The sequence below is a fragment of the Nyctibius grandis genome, chromosome 6 (assembly GCF_013368605.1).
Source record: "Nyctibius grandis isolate bNycGra1 chromosome 6, bNycGra1.pri, whole genome shotgun sequence".
Lineage (NCBI taxonomy): Eukaryota > Metazoa > Chordata > Aves > Nyctibiiformes > Nyctibiidae > Nyctibius > Nyctibius grandis.
Genome location: NC_090663.1, coordinates 58,406,033 through 58,422,934, shown reverse-complemented (window position 1 = coordinate 58,422,934; position 16,902 = coordinate 58,406,033). Strand labels below are relative to the sequence as shown.

General features: G+C 41.1%; 1 protein-coding gene across 4 annotated transcripts in view; it reads right to left on the bottom strand.

Annotated features, from left to right (window-relative positions):
• RAP1GDS1 (Rap1 GTPase-GDP dissociation stimulator 1) overlaps nucleotides 1-15,894 on the bottom strand; it is a 112,286-nt gene extending 96,392 nt beyond the window's left edge. For all 4 annotated transcript variants that reach the window (XM_068402847.1, XM_068402850.1, XM_068402849.1 and 1 more), the window contains exon 1: nucleotides 15,667-15,894. In XM_068402847.1, the coding sequence (XP_068258948.1) occupies nucleotides 15,667-15,670 (4 nt within the window). In that variant the 5' untranslated portion in view covers nucleotides 15,671-15,894. The remainder of the gene's footprint in view (nucleotides 1-15,666) is intronic.
• Nucleotides 15,895-16,902: the final 1,008 nt, after the last annotated feature.

The window sequence follows — 16,902 nt, the reverse complement described above, 5'->3', positions numbered from 1 at the left end:
ACATGCAACATAGGAATTCTTGGAGAAAGGCACTAACATCCAATAGAAAGCAGATGGCAAAAATGTGGAAGTGCCTTTTGCACATTAGCCTAAACATGAAAATAAACCGAATGCTACCCTCTACCTGAAAGGATTTAAACACAATTTCCCAGAAACAGACTACAAATCAGATTTGTATATTTTTCATGTGAGGACTGAAACACCTTCTACCTCTTCTGTTGAGACAGATTTTATATTAAGCAGTCATTGCATAAAACAAATGAGCAGTCACAGGAAAAACTGCTGGAACTAAACACCTCCATCTTTTAAAAAACATGTCTTTACTAATAGGCTATGAATGCATACCACTATCAGGCCTGGTTTTCTGGTCTATTTGAGGGCACAGCTTCAATTTCAGGCAGAGAAAAAGCCTAGACTATTCTCTTTCCTGTGTAAATGTGTGCCTATCCCAAGGAGGTGAAGGTGGTAACCCAGTTGCGCCTCTTCCTCCATTCACATTTGAAAAGAAGGAGGAACGAAGGTTCAGACGTTCATAGAAAAGGTGCAGGCATCCACCTCTAAGAAATAATTCCAGGCCCTGGTCTTAAAGCAGAAATTGTGCTGATCAGAAAATGGTATGCATATTAATTACGGGTGGTTTCCTGCTGAGCTCAGTGGTGGATCCTACTCTGAGATCTCCAGGCACTGTTTAGAGAGCCAAAACTCCTGGCTCAGGTTTCTGAATGCAACACTGGGAACCAGCACGTAAAATCCAAAGCATACGTGTAACGCAGCCCTTCCCTAAACAGAGAAGCTTCTACTGCAGTAAGTATTTCAGAATGTTCAAGTTATTTATTTTATACCTCTTTCAATTATTGTCTCAGAGAATTGTATCACTGTTTAACTGTTGTTGTGCTGTTACACTGGTCTATAATGTCAGTAAACTACCCAACACAGACAGACTCTTAGAAGGACTGAGCTACTGATTGACTGCTAGTCCTTTTGGCATTAGGGCTGAAAGATGCAGTGACACTTCAGAAGGCAGAGATGCAGAGAACAGAAAACCAGCATGATTTTCTGAGAGGTGATTTCCTGACCAGCTCCTGCATGTTAACAGAGATGCTGCAGCCTTTAGCATAACTGAGTGCACTGAGGAGTTATTTATGGACTGCTTGACAGTCAAGAGACACTAAGAATCTTTGCAACAGTCTGTCAATAGTCTGAAAAATTCCAACAATGTGCCCTAGCCCATCCTCCACCAGGAATCTTGCACCAACATTAAGGAACAGCACAGTGCTCTCTATATCACACGTTTATAGTGTTTGAGCCAAGGAAATTCCTCTTGGTCAGCACATACAACTCCCACAGATGACAGCCACAGAGGGACCACAGCTGAGGAAAGAATCTCTCCTATTAAGTTTTCCAAATATGCTTTTCTGAAACTTTATTTCCTCAATTATAATTGATCCCTTGAAAGCGGAAGGAAGGGGAAGTGGAGAAAAGACTAGTTCAGGACTTGTCACACATTACAGGGGGAAAGCTTAGAGACACATTTCATGGAGTAAATGCATGGATTATGCACAAGCCAAAACCTGCTGTCAATTTTAACTACTGTTGATATGCTGAGGTTTTAATGAAATGAGTGGAAAAGACCAGGATGCTTCTGTATCAGCAGGCATAGATCAGTGCAGCTTTGCTGCTGGCCATATTCCACTTACTTCCAGAAGATGCATACAAGAATAAAAATTTTAAAAAGCATTATCAGGTTTAGTATCCTTCCTCTCCATTTTATTAACATACAAAAGCCTCATATGGAATGTTATTGAGGTAATATTAATTAATACAGTCAGCAACTGATCCTTAAAGCAATATTTATCAGGAAAATTGCTAATGTTTCAGCTATAAGCACAAGATAAAAAGACGTCTTTCTCCTTTCTCATGTCCCATTGAAACGGGCAGCTAGGCACAATGAGAATAACCCCAAGCATCAATGCAGGCTGGGAACAAACTGCTGAAAAGACCCGGGGGTTACAGTGGATGCCAAATAAAACATGAGGCAGCAGCATGCTCTCAAGGTAAATAAAGCAAACTGTATATTGGCTATATTAGGAGTGTGGCCAACAGATCAAGGCTCTGCATGATGCCTGGCAAGGATTTGTGTGTCCCAAAATTCTTTGTCTGGTTGTGGGTGTCCCAGATCAAGAAGGATACTGAAAAACTGGAAGGAGTCTAGGACAGGGCTACCACAATGGGCATCTGCCCACAACACGACATGTAAGGGGAGGTCGGGGGCTTCTTTAGTCCGGCAAAGAAAAGGCTAAGGGGGGCCTGCAGCTACCTGAAAGGACATTACAAAGACTATGGAGGCTTCAAGCACTGGCTAGACAAAGTCATAGTTGCCTTGGTTCTAATGTTGGCAACAGTCCAGCTTCAAAATCCTCCCAAATGACAATTCTGTATTTCTTCTATGATTCCACAAATCTGTTCTAATTTCAGCTCAAAACACCTTCACTGTTTCTGCCACAGGGCTTATTACAGTGCTTCCAAGCAGGACATACTTATTACAGGTACATCTAAGTCTTGCTGTGTGACAGAAATGTAACTGCTTAGTCTTACTAAATATTAGCAGAGTTTGGATTGCTAATTGGAAAAATCCTGATCTGACTATTCCTGCTATCTAACTCTTGGGTAACAGAACTCTTCCTTTCTTTCCAGACATGTAAGTACCCTTTTGTTCTACAAAATGTAGCAGTTTTGAGCTCAAGAAGAAAAATCCTCAAACACAGGTAAGAGAGGACTCCTTTGTATGTATAAAATTACTTCCTTTGTGTTGCTAACATACTGTTAATTTTTATTGTGAGATTCTTGTCTTGCATTTACTCAATAGGGTATGTATTTTTGGTACTGCTTAAATTCCCACATATGAGAAGACACATGTGATTGTAAAATATCATGGAGGCTAAGTCTTACTATTGGGGAAAAGCAACGTGTTGAGTATGATGCAAACTTATCTTGATTTAGTAAGTCCTTTACATTATTCCAGAAGGATCTGAGTACAACTGTGAACAACAGAGAAGGAAGACTCCCTTTCACTGTGGTCTTCAGTTGTAAAGGCAAATAAAAAGAGCTTGAATGAGGCTTGCTTTCTGTAGCAATATTTTAATACTGAGGAAAGATTATTAATCATTTCTATCTCTGAAAAGAAAAAAAAAATATTTAAAATGTGACTTCTGATTAAAAAAATCTCAAAATTTGTGAGATGACAGTGTACATGACACCAACGGAACATAAGTACCACAGAGGTGATTTTATGAATTGTTTACTAGTTAGAACTACAAAACCATATTAACTCTCCACATTCCTATTAAAACAAGTGGTTAGGAACTTCCTAGCCTATTAATTGTTATGACATGATACGTATATAATGAAATAATTATCAAAATACCCAGAAACTTTACATTTTGTGGTGAATAAGGAGCTGTGGTTTGAACAGAGGCCTTTGGAAATGCTGGTTTTAATTCTAGCTGTCATTATGACACCTTTTGCACCTTGATATATCTTTTAAAGATGCAGTATCACACTAGAAAACCACATTTTAGGAGCAAATGTTTTCACATATATTGAACCAATATCTCTTTTGCACACTGTGCCTTTCATTTGTTAGGCTACTTGTTTACTTTCACGTTTCAGAGTTCAAGGTAAAAATCTAGTTTTCACTTATTTCCTATTTCTCTGTCTGGGTCAATAGCAGCCTTCTGCCATACATTAACTTTAAATCCTGCATGAGAATGGAAGTAGAGAGGAAGACACCTTTTTACAATCTACTCTCTTGCTCTTGTTTTCACTTTTCTAAAGAAACAGATTGGGGAGAGGGCTAAATTTGAGCTTGGTTTTATTTCCCTGCTTCACTTTTCATGTAGTTACACATAATATTATCTTCACTTTCTCAGTTAAAAGGCTATTTAGATTAATTAATGTTTATAGATCCCTCTGAAGAGAATTTTTTTTAATGATAGAGCTCAGTGCTCTTATCTTTTCAGTAACTATCTGTTTGTCACCCATGGCCAGCACATCTACCTTTTCTCTCTAATGCATGAGAAGTCAGATTTCCTCATCTGTGTCTGATATCATGATACACTGGACTGACTAGAGTCTTTTGAGAATACAACTCCTAATTCCCTTGTGCCTCAAACTCTCCAGTGTATCAAACATCCGCAGCTTTTTCTGGCTTCCACAGTTGTGAGTCACTGCAGCCTCAAAACTATGCAGATCTTAAAACCATTCGTTCTACTAAACCATGATGAGTATTTAAAAACAAGACTTCTTCAAGTCATCTCAAATATGAAGGCACCATGGGCATCATTTTATTACCAATCATTTTATTGCCCATTATCCTATGGTCATTTATGCCCAGGCAGAATATAAAAGCTACAGTTTGGGCCCAATTACCATCTTAAATCAAATTTGCAGTCAATTTATGCATAATACAGGGCAATTGGGAACTGAGGCCATAATCTGACTACACAGAGGCTTCAGCAGCAAAACTGGTTTCAACAGATTACCTTTTCTAAATGCTTTGCAACCAGGTCACTTTAAAGCACTGCAATACAGCATCATTTAAAATTACAACACACACTTAAACCTGTCATTTGATAGAGTTTGCTGTATTCAATTTAAACAAGTCATGTTTCAGCACTGAAAAAAATTTTACTTTCATTAAATTAATGCCTCTTCCTAAGCTCTGTGTTGAGCATGCAGGTCTTCCATGTCAAAGCAACCAGACTTTCTTGTCTGATGGTTTTATGTTACTCTTAGATTGTATTAGATGAAGCAACAAAAACCTCTAGAATGAAAATATTCAAATGGTAGGCTGAATTCTGTGGACAAATTAGTTCCACAAACACAGAGCAGAATAGTATGCTCATGTAAACAAGCAGAATTTGGCTTCTAAACATGCACTGACCTTCTGAAGGTGTTAGAAAATAACATGCTACATGATCAAAGCCTAAGAAGTACAGAACCTTTTACTGTTATATAAATACAATAACCATAGTGGCTATCAAAAACCTATTCTGATTGTTCTTTGAGAGGCCAACAATTATGTGTTAAAACAAAAATATTTTAATTCCAAATAGTGACCAAAATCAGAAGAGGCTTGTTTTGTTACAACGGCTGCTTTTGCAAGAAGTACATGAGTCTGGGGAGAAGAAAGAAGAAAAAAAATCAGGAGCTTGCAAGAATTCCTGAATTTTCAAGTTTGATATCTAACCCTTGATCTCAGTTACATCTCTGCCTGCACAAACATTGTCTAATCTTAATCCGCAAGCAGGCTCTCCAGCATATTTCTGATTGTAAGATTTTTTTTCCCATTACCAGAAATTTATTTAATAGGCTCATCTATTTATTTTTTAAAACATAAAAGGGGTCAAACAGAAAAGCCTGTGTTTCAAAAAACCTGCCAAAGATTAAGTCATTTTGTAAAACGCGCCTATTAACCAGCTTTCAAAAAACCCAGCAAGTTCTTTATGTACAGCCAAAAATGCTGTTTTGTTGACGACCATTTCTGATTTTAGAAAAGAAAGCAATTTAGTTTAAATAGTTGCTGAAGTATGCTGGCTTCCAAGTGACACCTTGCTGTTGAGATCACTGAAGTACAGAAAACTGTTCAGAAACAGAAGGCCCAAGCAGGTTAAAAACAATCCAGTAGTCCACAGCTGTTGCTGTTTATCAGAAAGCCTATTTAATATCAATTTAAAGAAGAAAAGAAAGAGTAAAACAGGCCACTCCTTGCTAACATGAAGTGCTATATTATCTAGGGCATTTCTCTCTCCAGCCATCTGTTTTGAACTTGGTACATGCACTGAACTCAAATTTTATGTTCACAAGAGAACTCTTCCAGTCTCTTCCAGCGACTGTATAAGAAGTCTTAAATTCTACCTTGTTCTCAACAGCCAAAAAAAGAACTGTGATGCCTTCACCCTCCTCATAAAGGGAGAAGTTATGGCCTTCATAAAGATAAACAAGCACTTCAGATGATTTCTGGGATGAAGATGCATTCTGAAGTGTATTGAATTTCTTTTGTTTCTCTCCACCATTCTTGCCTTCAGAGCATTAAGTGTCCACACTCTTAATGGATGTGTCATTAGAAGCATAACATGTAGCAGTCTTGCAAAGAGGTATTCCTAACATTTTCTGGGAATATCAGAAAGCATTGAAAGTCATTATCTAATGGCTACAAAGTGAGTTTCTGAAACAGATTTCTGAAAACATAATTTTTCTTTTTTCCTATGCTGCTACAAGGTAGAACAAAGGTCACTGTATGTATATTAATAGCTTATGACACCACGCTTACTCTTTCTTTTACAGGAGGATGTTCTAATATGATTATCCCCATGCTCAACTGGTTTCTTCTTTGATATAACAAATTATATAAACTATATAATTCTATCAATTTTTAAGAAATATCAAGTTCACCATATCATTTTCTTTTTCATAAGATACGGCTCTTTCTTCATTTGGCAAGTTCCTTCAGGTGCTACGTGTTAGTATAGCATCACATCTAAGAATAAAAGACATTTAACAGTGCTTCTGATGGTTAAAATTGGTCCAGTGTCCACCATTTTCCCCACAACTGTATAAACTGGAGAGGCAATATTACTCCATCTTGAAAGGATGGAGAGATTCTATGCCATTTTACATAGTTTCACCAAAACAGGACAGTTTAAGCTCTGCTACAGCTGAGTCAGAAAAGCAGGATCCCAGTGACTTCAGTGGTACTCAATGTGGGCTTTGTGTGGGTACAAGAATGCTGTATAAATAGCATTTACATGAATAGGGCCCAATTCTCTACAATTTCTTGCCTACAAGATACATTCTTCCATATATTCTCACTTATTGTATAAGTACATTAGGCAAAACTGAAGCATGATTTTAAACTGGTTGCAAATAACTGATATTTAACTGAAGAGAAGAAAAATATCACTTCTTGAAATTAGAAAGTAGAGCACCAGTTTTTCAATTCTTTCCCTAATAAAGATAGTGGAAAGGGCAGATGATAGAAGAAGCTGTCAGATATTTAATTAATAAAGACAGAACCAGAGGAGGAGAGAGAGTAGGAGATGGGAGGAAAGACAGAAAAGAACAGACAACTGCAGGAGGATAACATTATAGAAAACTGGGCAATGAAATAAAGAAGCCTGAAGGAATAGGATGGCTGCGAAAGAGAGTGCGAAGAGTAAGAAAGAATTCTTAGGTAAAACGGAAAAGACTTGAAGAAAATAAGTACCTTGTGACATCAGGTAGAGAAGTGTGGTGTTTGCCTGGAAAGTGCACACTGTATTTTGGGCACTGCTGCACATAAACGTATTGATTAGTATCTTTGATTGGACTAAAGCACTATCTTGCTGTAAATGGGTGATAGAATTTTTATTTCAAAGGTTTAAAAAAGACAAAATAACCCCTTGAACGTGTTTGGTTCCTGTCAGCAATCCCTTATGTACATGTTCCATCTCTTTCCCTCAATCGCCAGCATTTCCCTGTTTTTCCCCTAATTCCATATGGCAGAAGCCGGCATGTCTGTATATTCTCCCTGAGCTTCGTGGAGAACCAGGTAAGAAAGAGGACTGCCCAATAGGTTTTGCAGGATGAGGGCAAATGTATTTGTATAAAGCCTATTAATGGATTTCTAAATTCATTTAATCATACCAGACATTTTTACAATGAATGTGTTCACAGACCAGCATTCTGTTGTGGTTGGCCTTTCCCCCCCCGCCACCATAAAACAACATCCTGATCCTAAAATCAGTTCAACATACAAGCATGGCAGAGGAAGGAGGAAAAATAATGGCTACTAGTTACTCAGGGGAGAGGGGAAAAAAGAGAGAAAGGTAAGTGTGGAAATACCTCATAACTGTTCATTGCTGCTGCCACTCCTCTTGATGGTCACATTCACTCACTGCATTTCCTCTCAGATTGCTCACTGAAGTTCAGGAGGGGTGCCTTAGGTATTTGTACAACAGGGTCCTAACATGATCAGTAATCCAGTGACTTCCAGTGTGCACACTGGAAGATTGCTGGAGGAAGTGGTCAGAGATATGAAGATGCTATTACCAAGTACACCAGACTCGGAAAACTGACTTCAGTCAGTTCCTCCAGAGGCCCAGGAGAGGTAAGTTAAACATTCTGTGGACAGGAAAGATTTATATAAGAAAGATGTGTACAATCCCGCTTTGGTTTTAAAACCCTTTTCTCTTCCCATGCTTTGCTCCTGCTGTCAAGATAAAACAGCATTTTGATTTAAGGAAATTGTTGCAAAGCCTTGATGTAGCACAAGCGGCTATTTGCAGTACTGAACTCAAGTTATGCCTGCAGGGTACTGGGTGCTGTCGACTGCAAGCACAATGGCATTTCTCCACAGAGAAGGGATAGAGGAATGAACTTAGCAAGGCTAGCGAAGGGAACAGGTGTACTACTGGCCCTGTAAATAGTGACATGTACTTGTAAAGTTGCATTTAAGGCTAGATATGCTAAAATAGTCCCATTAATTTAAGTCACTGGACTGTCATGTCCAACATCAATGACAGGAAGCGTTTCTAAGTATGGTCCCAAGAGGAGTTCCTAGCTGCCAGAGAGCAGGCCACCCCCAGCAACACACAGACCTCCCCAACCAAACACTCCACTTACCCTAGAAACCAAAGGCTTGCAGGTGTTCACATTTTACGTTTTTTGGTATTTATGTTAAATAGCTCAGCTAGCAGAATTTTCAGCTTTCAGCCACAACATGTTGTCACAGAACTAATTTGTATGGTTCAATGCAATTTTAGATTCCAGTCTGGGTTTAATTAAGGGCAAATGGGGTAGAACAGAGTTTGTAAAGTGCTGGGTATGAGGGAGTTTTCTTCCAACTGTAGACATCTTTCCTCGATTTTTTTGGACTGGTGTATTCTAGAGGTAAAAACATTTACTGAAAGGTGAAGAATGTGGTATGAATCAGGTTTTCAAATGCAGGTTTTGTGCCCTGATGCTCCCATATTAGTGTATCAGGAAGGTCATAAAAATGCACAGGTGGCTGACAGTGGATATGCAAACTCAAGACCACCAGGAGACGCTGAGCTGTCACCTCCCCAGGTCTCCCAAACACAAACCTGTTCCCCACAGGCTTATTGGCAGCCCTGACAAATCTCTCCAAGGTTTTGTTCAACCCTGGTCATGTCATCCATCCTACACTGCTTAGCTGCTCTCCTCCATGAATCTCAGTCTTCTCACTCAGTCTCCACCTCTCTCTTATAATTTCCTTATTATTCTCTGTCCAGTCTTACTCCCAAGTGTATTTGCAGAGCACAGGCAATAAGCCTGAAAGAAAGGCTGCTATTCACCATGTGAATTTAAGCACCTGCTTAACCGGATTTAATCAGATACTGAAATGACTTGTTAAATCCGAGTCAGCTGCTAGGAAGGGCCAACAAAAAATAAAAATAAAAATTATACACAAATTTTGCATATTTCTTCAAAATTATTGTGTCCATCAGGTTGGCAAGTATCAGTGGACGGAACCAACTAATGAACTTCAACAACACTGATTAACTTTCATGAATCTCCTTGAGCTATCACTAACACAAGGGATAGTTCGGTGTTTTAATAAAAGCTCAGAATTTACTTATGCCTCAGATATTCCTATAATACAAGACTAGGAAGCAGTAAGCTTTAAGACCTGTGAAATATGAGGAAAATGGGACCTAATATTGAAATGGATCACTTAAAATATTTCCTTTGCAAAGTGTGATTTTTTTTTTCATTTTCCCTGATTTTTAAATGTGTAAATGTGATTTTTATAAGTAGTTTGTGTCTAACCTAGAAATGGAAAGCATGAAATGAAAGCACTTCATTAATTTTAAACCGTGAATTTTAACATGACTTAGTACAGGCATCTACATTGTCTCAATTTATGCATATTTTGAACTCAAACTGCTTCAGACACACACACATTTATTGCCTGATATTTCTTATCAGAATTTGTGAAGATGTATCTGAAAGTGCTTCAAGTCAGATATTTCTAAGACACATCCCTTGCCAGTGCACACTTATACTTGTACAGTTAAGGTACGCTGTATTTCTTTGCAGGTCCCAAAGCAGCCTGCGCTAAATTCTGTCCCCTATCTGGAGTTATCTGCTTTATAGATTTGACAAATTCTTCTGAGTGTCTGCCAACTTTGTAATCTACTTGAACTACAGCTTAAGAATGGTCTGAGATCACCAGGGTTTCTGCACAACTTCAAAGCTCCCTAAACTAGAACTGCAAAACTCTCAGGCTGAACAAACGTCGCCAGGCTGTGTACAGAGCTTTGAGGCTCCTTAAACCACAGCCATTTGTTACAGAGAGTTTACAAATTCTATTAGGCATATCTGGAGCACACATAAATTCTAATACACATCAGCAATTTTTTGCACTAAAAGGAACTTTAACATTCAGAAGTCTGTGGCTTTTAACTATCATTTGACTCTACCAAAACAAATTTCATTTGGTTGCCATTATATTAAAATTTTTAAACAGAAACAATTTTCTTGACCATATTTAACAAAAAGAGGCCCTGGGAGATTGTCCTTGCAGTGAAAGCTGCTACTTATAAAATCCCTTACTTGCAAAAGGTCCTTGTCTAATTAAAGTTCAAACTGTCATTAAAAAAATTTCTGTTCTCCATTAGCTGGAGAACACACATCAACATTATAAGACTCCTAATCTCCAGAAGTTTAGATGTAGTTCTTAATCTATTTTAATCTGGAAACAAGTCAGAGTCTTAAACATAATGCCTCCAACAGTATCAAGACAGCAGGGATGCTTGTTTTCTTGAACACACAGCATGTGAACAGACCCAGGTGGACTAGTCAACAGTGGAAAGTGGGTTTTCTCTTACGTAAGTAACTGGGTCACTGTTTAATGTCCCTTTGTCATCCTAAAACATGAACTGCATCCTGTGACAGAGTTAAGAAGGGATAACAACCAACCTCCTTGACAGATGCCATAGAAGACTCTCCGTAGCTTTCTCTCCTGTCAAATGGTGATGACACTGTTTTCCCCTTTATTGAGCAAATGCTAGTTTATGTTAATCCCTTTTTTTTTTATTTTACATATTTAGAAATAATTAAATTCTCAGATCTTCCAGAAATAAATAAGTTTTACTTGAGGATGATAGAAAATTATAATGAGTCTTCTCAAGGACTGTCAGCAGCAGCCAAATGGTACTACAAAAAAGAGGGTAAAAAATATCTGATTTTATTTACATTTATATCCCAACTATTTCCTTTCTTTTGGGGGGTGGGGGTGGTGGGCAGAGTAGAGCTCCTAACTTCTTTCTCCTATTTCTGTCCTCTGTTGTTCCATTCATCCATTTATTATCCCTGTCTTTGCTTCTAGTATTCCTCTCCCTCCATGCATTTCCCTTAAGGGATTTTTGTTCCCTTCTATTCTTGTCTCTTGTCTTGGTAGCTTTCTCATTTCCATTATTACTGCTTGGTTTCCTTCAGGTTTCAGCTGTTCTTTTACACTTTCTCTTTCCACTTTTATTTTGACGCTACAGAAAGCCAGATGTTCCTCACAGACTTCTGAAACTACCTCCAAATATTCTGTTCTCAGGAAACACACTTGTGAATGAAGCCTTTAACCTAAAGCTAAAGACAAAATTGGTTGCTTTCAGTCTCACATAATAACGAAAGATCAGAAATATTGGCCTGAACACAGGAACAGTTATTCATTAAGGAAGGTCAGTCAGAACTAACCTAACCTCCCTGGCTACTTCAGAAGCACACTTTGAGGAACATTACTGAAGCAAAAGAGATGCAGTCCAAAAGCAGTTTCCTCCATGTTTGCGTTTTAAAGACAAGACTTTTGCCACAATCAGTCTCGTTTTTAGGAAATGCCAATACAACATTTTATACTGGCTTAAACTGGTGTATTCTGGCTGGCTAGAACTAATATGTTGGTGTTGTTAGAAGCCTCATTGTTTTAGCAAAAACTTTAAAAGAATTAAAAATTATCTTTTTGTGCAATTGACATAGCTCTTTTCCAAGCAGTTTATTAGGCTGACTTGCATCTCTTGTAAGGAAACTAGCAGAAGAGCTCTCAAAATGGAAGACTCTTTTCATTAGCTTTCATTCCTTTCATGTCTGAGGCTCCTGATTACATTTTCTAATAAAAAGCAAGCAATTTTATCCCTATCTTCCCAAAAGCAACATTGCACACAGCCATGCCTGAAGCTTCACACTCTCCTGCCTCCTTTATTTTGTGGACCAGTGTCCTGAAGACAGACAGTAGCTTGTTACACCCTGATCTGTGGTTCAGTTTGGATTTGGTGTTTGACAACCACCAGGCTGACCCCAAAACTTGATACATAGTTGCACGTGGTAATTCTTCAGGGAAACTGGCAGAGAAAATTGAGTATATTGGGCAGAGAGGGGCAATATAAATCTTTGTTCTGACAACAGTGTAGCTAAATGGACAGTACTTAAATAAATCCATCTGTGTTATAGCCGATGTACCTTCTATATCTTGTTATCGTGTTATTCCTGCTAGGTATTGTAAAAAGAGTCTACAAAACTCCTTGGTCTCATTGTGCAACTAGCAGGTTGCTTTCACAGTTTGTTGCCCAACTAAGCACTAAGTACTTACCAAGCTTCATTAGAGCAGAGGCTGCCGGCTGCCTTCCATTTCCTGCTAACAAAACCAGTATACGCAAAATGGAAGGATGTTTTTATGAGCTTTCACTGTTAAGAGACCATAGCACCAACACGTCAAACAAACTGATATGTGCCATAAAAACCAAATTGTGATTTGTATTTGTATTCTGCATACAAACTCTCATAGGCGGTGTTTCCCCATCTTTTGAGGCCAATGGATGGCTGTTGAACAGTCAACATGTAACCAAGTTCCTGATTTTTATTTTATTAATTTACATCTGTGGAATAACTGCAGTCTGCTTACAATAGCCTCCATAGGCCACTGCTCTAAAACAGAAAGCTTTTCTTGGATACAGTGTGCTTGCACAAGTATACACGTTGTGTTTTTCCAAGGTTAAAACCAAGAAAAATGACTGGGGAAAGGAGCCATTCACTGTGAAACTGAAGCATTACATCAGTAACTGAAAAGAAAAACCTGTAACTGTTCTTATAAAAACAGAAGTAAAGTACTGGTGGTATACATGTCATCTCAAGTATTCAAAGTGCTCTACTGCCAGGAGTACTTAAGGCAACTTGCCTCTTGAAGCCAGAAGTTGAATATTGTTTAAACTGTACTCAGACACTTTAAAAACTATAAATGCAAGCAACAAAAATTATAATTTTGGAAAGAACTTATATCAATGAAAGGAAATCACTATCCTCTAGGAGGGAACAACTGCCATGAGAATGTCTTCAGAGGAATACACACTTGGAACCAGAGTGGCAGCAGAGGTATTTCTATACAGTAAATATAATGCAGATCCACATGCATATGATAAGTCTTTTTAACAACAGAAATATTTTGATTGTAGTTAGAATACATCTGCTTGGGCTTCCATTTTACACCATTAGTATACAAACCAGCTAATACTATACCAACCTTCATAAATACAGAATAGACCATATGTTTAACCATAAGACATTACTGCAGTCTCTGCCACAAATGCTTGTTTGTTGAGCACGATTTATGGAATGATATATAAGCTACAGGAAGGACAAATTCATCCTTGATTTAATTCTAAGGATTTTCAACTTTTATGCAATGCGGTACCAAAAAGAGTACTATAGGCTGAATGAGGGAAGCTAGTACACTGGCTGTATGAGCTTAAATATAGATCTCAAACATGGAAAGTCATTATTAGTTGCTAGCCAAGGTGAAACTGATTTCAGTCTTCGCCACTCACTCCTTGGAGCAACAAGATCTGCCGCAGAGGCTACTTAGAGTTTGCCTTGATTTTAAAGACAGTAGAATCAGGCCCCGATATATGAAGAAGTGAGGGGAAAAAAAAAAAGGTTCCTCTGTATTTTCACAAGCAATCTCTCTGGGCAATTATGGACAGATACTGATAGATTCTACAGGAAAGTTATTTCAGTCTCTCTGAAAATAATTATAACTACTCTTACTTATGCAGCAAGCTGTAGCAGATTCTCAAACTGTTTACAAACTTGCCTGCAACCGAAGCATAGTCTCATCTAAAAAGGAGTGCTGCGCTCATTCTGCACCAGCTTTTCTAAACAGCGTTTAGCTGATGCCCTGAAGTTTTTATTTTTGGAAGCAAAAGCAGAGTTAGCTACAACTAGACTTTAACCAGAACGATGAGATTAATAGTCCTACTTTGTGAATGGAGACAGGAAACATATGCAAACTAAATCATGGTGTCTTGTCTTTTCCACCCACATGAAAAGAGACCTTGACTATTACGTTACAGTTTTACCTAATTCTGATTAAATCTGACAGTTATTCCTCATGCCTGACACTTGCAGCTTCTAATTTGAGCCGTTCTCCAAAGGTTCTCCACTACTTTAAATGAGTTAAATAAGTATTTATCCTCATGTCACAGTCAGAAAAACTAAGGCACTGCAACTGCTTCTTGCCATGGAAACTTCTAGTTAAAAGTGAAAGATGTGTGTGATCTGCAAAGAAACTACTGATTTACCTAAGGCCACAGGAAGTGCTGATGTCAAACCCCTGAGCTGAATTCAGGAACTGCCACCTCCATACGCTGATTGCAAACAACAGCTCCTTGCCCTCGGGATCCACAACCTAGATCCCACCATCACATTTGGCAGACTGGCTGTGTCTTTGACAGCTCAAGGGGGGCACTCCTTACCCATCTCTGGGATCTATGTTACAGCCAGATTTCTGAGAAATCTGTTTTACAGACCCTGTTTAATACCAGGAGAGCTGTAGTTTGTGCAAGAGAAGAGGTGAAGAAGGCAAGAGAAATTCATTGAGCACTTTGTAAAGAAAAATCATATACTACACTTCCTAGATTCACATGCCATTTGTTGGAAGCTCCATGCAAGCGGCGATCAGTGTGAAACTACTTAATTTACAATCTTAAGATAAAAAAGGTAGCGGTAATATGGCTGCATTTGTAGGCATGAGTAATGTTCTTTCTAAGAGCCGGAGAAATACGAGGATCCTGTGTCTTCCACAAACAATGAACAGCGATTATAAAATAATCTCCTAACCGTATTACCACAACTGTCTCTATTATGCAAAGAGTAACTGGGAAAGCGTCCTGGGGGTGCCTTATATAACTCCTTGCTCTGAATCCCCCTTCACACTCGGGGAATTTATCTTTTCTCTGACCCATTTGATTTCACACCCAGGACCGCGAGTGCCGTGCGGGGAGCACCACGGGGCTGACCAGCCAGGCGCCGGGCTGGGGCAGCGCCGGCAGGCGGGGCCGGCCGGCGGCAGCGCAGGAGCCGCGGAAACTTTGCGCGGCAGGGGCCGGGCAGGGGCCACGGCAGCGCCGGGGGCGCTCGGCGGAGCCCCGCTGCCGCCCCGACCCTCCTCCCCGTCTAAGGCGCGGAGGGAGGAAGGCGGCCGATGAGGAAGTTGTACCAGTCGCCTCTCCCCGCCCGCCGGAGACGAGCGGGCGGCGGCCTCCGGGGGCAGAGGGGCGGCGGCCTCCGGGGGCAGAGGGGCGGCGGCAGGGGGCTGCACAGCGCGGAGCTGGGGCGACTTACCCATGGTGCCGCCGCGGCCTCCTCCTCCTTCCCCTCCTGCTACTGCTGCTGCCACCGCTTCTCCGCTGCCGCGGAGGGAGGCGCGGAAGGCGTGTGCGCGGAGCGGTGCGGGCGCGGCAGCGGCAGCGGCGCGGAGCCTGCGTGCGGCGCGACTATGAGTCAGGGTAGCACATCCGGGCAAGGCCGCCTGGGCGACACCCCGCCCGCCCGGCAGCACCCTGCCGCCGCCCGCTGCCGCCGCCGGGGAAGGGCGGGCAGCCACGGAGGGAGGAGGTGGTGCGGGGCCGGCGGCAGCGCCCCCGGCCGGGAAGGAGGGAGCTGAGGGGCGGGTCCCCGCAGGGAGCGGTGGCTCCCACCCCTCGCCGCGGCGCCGGGCCTTCTTTGTTAGAGCGGCCGGGTGGGGCCGCCCGCCGGACCGGGGGGTGGTGTGGCGCGGAGGGAGTGAGGGGCGCCGGTCCGACCATTAGTGCCGGCTGCGGTCGCGTGCGGCGTGGTAACACGCGCCACACGCCCCCCCTCGTGCTGCAGCTCCTGAGGCCGTTCCTCCGCTTTCCCGCCGCCCCACACCTGTCCCGGCCCGCCGGGGCGGAGGGGCTCAGGCTTTACCCATGGGGCGGCGGGAGGGATTTTTCTGCGATGCTGCCTATCCCTAAACGTCTTGTGGAAGGCAGGCCGCCGCCTCGGCTGCGGCTTGCGGTCGGGGCTGCTGCCTGCGGAGGAGAGAGGGGCGGGAGACCGGGTTAGGCGGCGGTGTATTTTGCTGAACCAACGTTACAAGTTTTTACGCCCATAAACGAAAGGCTTCTGCACAAGGTAGTTATGTGTAGAAGGCATTTTTAACAAGAAAATGAATCTTTGTATCCAGTGTTCACCCTTCCTTTCTGCCCTGGGATACTCAGTCTCTATAACGCAGGGAACAATGAGGAACTGTTTGCTGTTACAGTCCTCTCATCATGGCACTTTCACTGGGAACCATTTTGGGGAGGGGTTGAGATTAATTGAGTAGCTCTTGTAGCATTTTCACTTTCTCCAAATCTTTCCATATTTATGTATTCACAGGTTTACCTGAGTAAATCCTAAAGTAAGGTTAAATAGAGTAGGACCACGGTATGATAGAGAGTCTTGTTTTCTCTATAGAAATAGGCCATCACAGATGAGTGATGCAAAAAGAAGGTGCAGATGAGTCAGCCCCCACAGCGGCTTCACAAGTGACACCAGCAGTCCCTTTCACCAGCC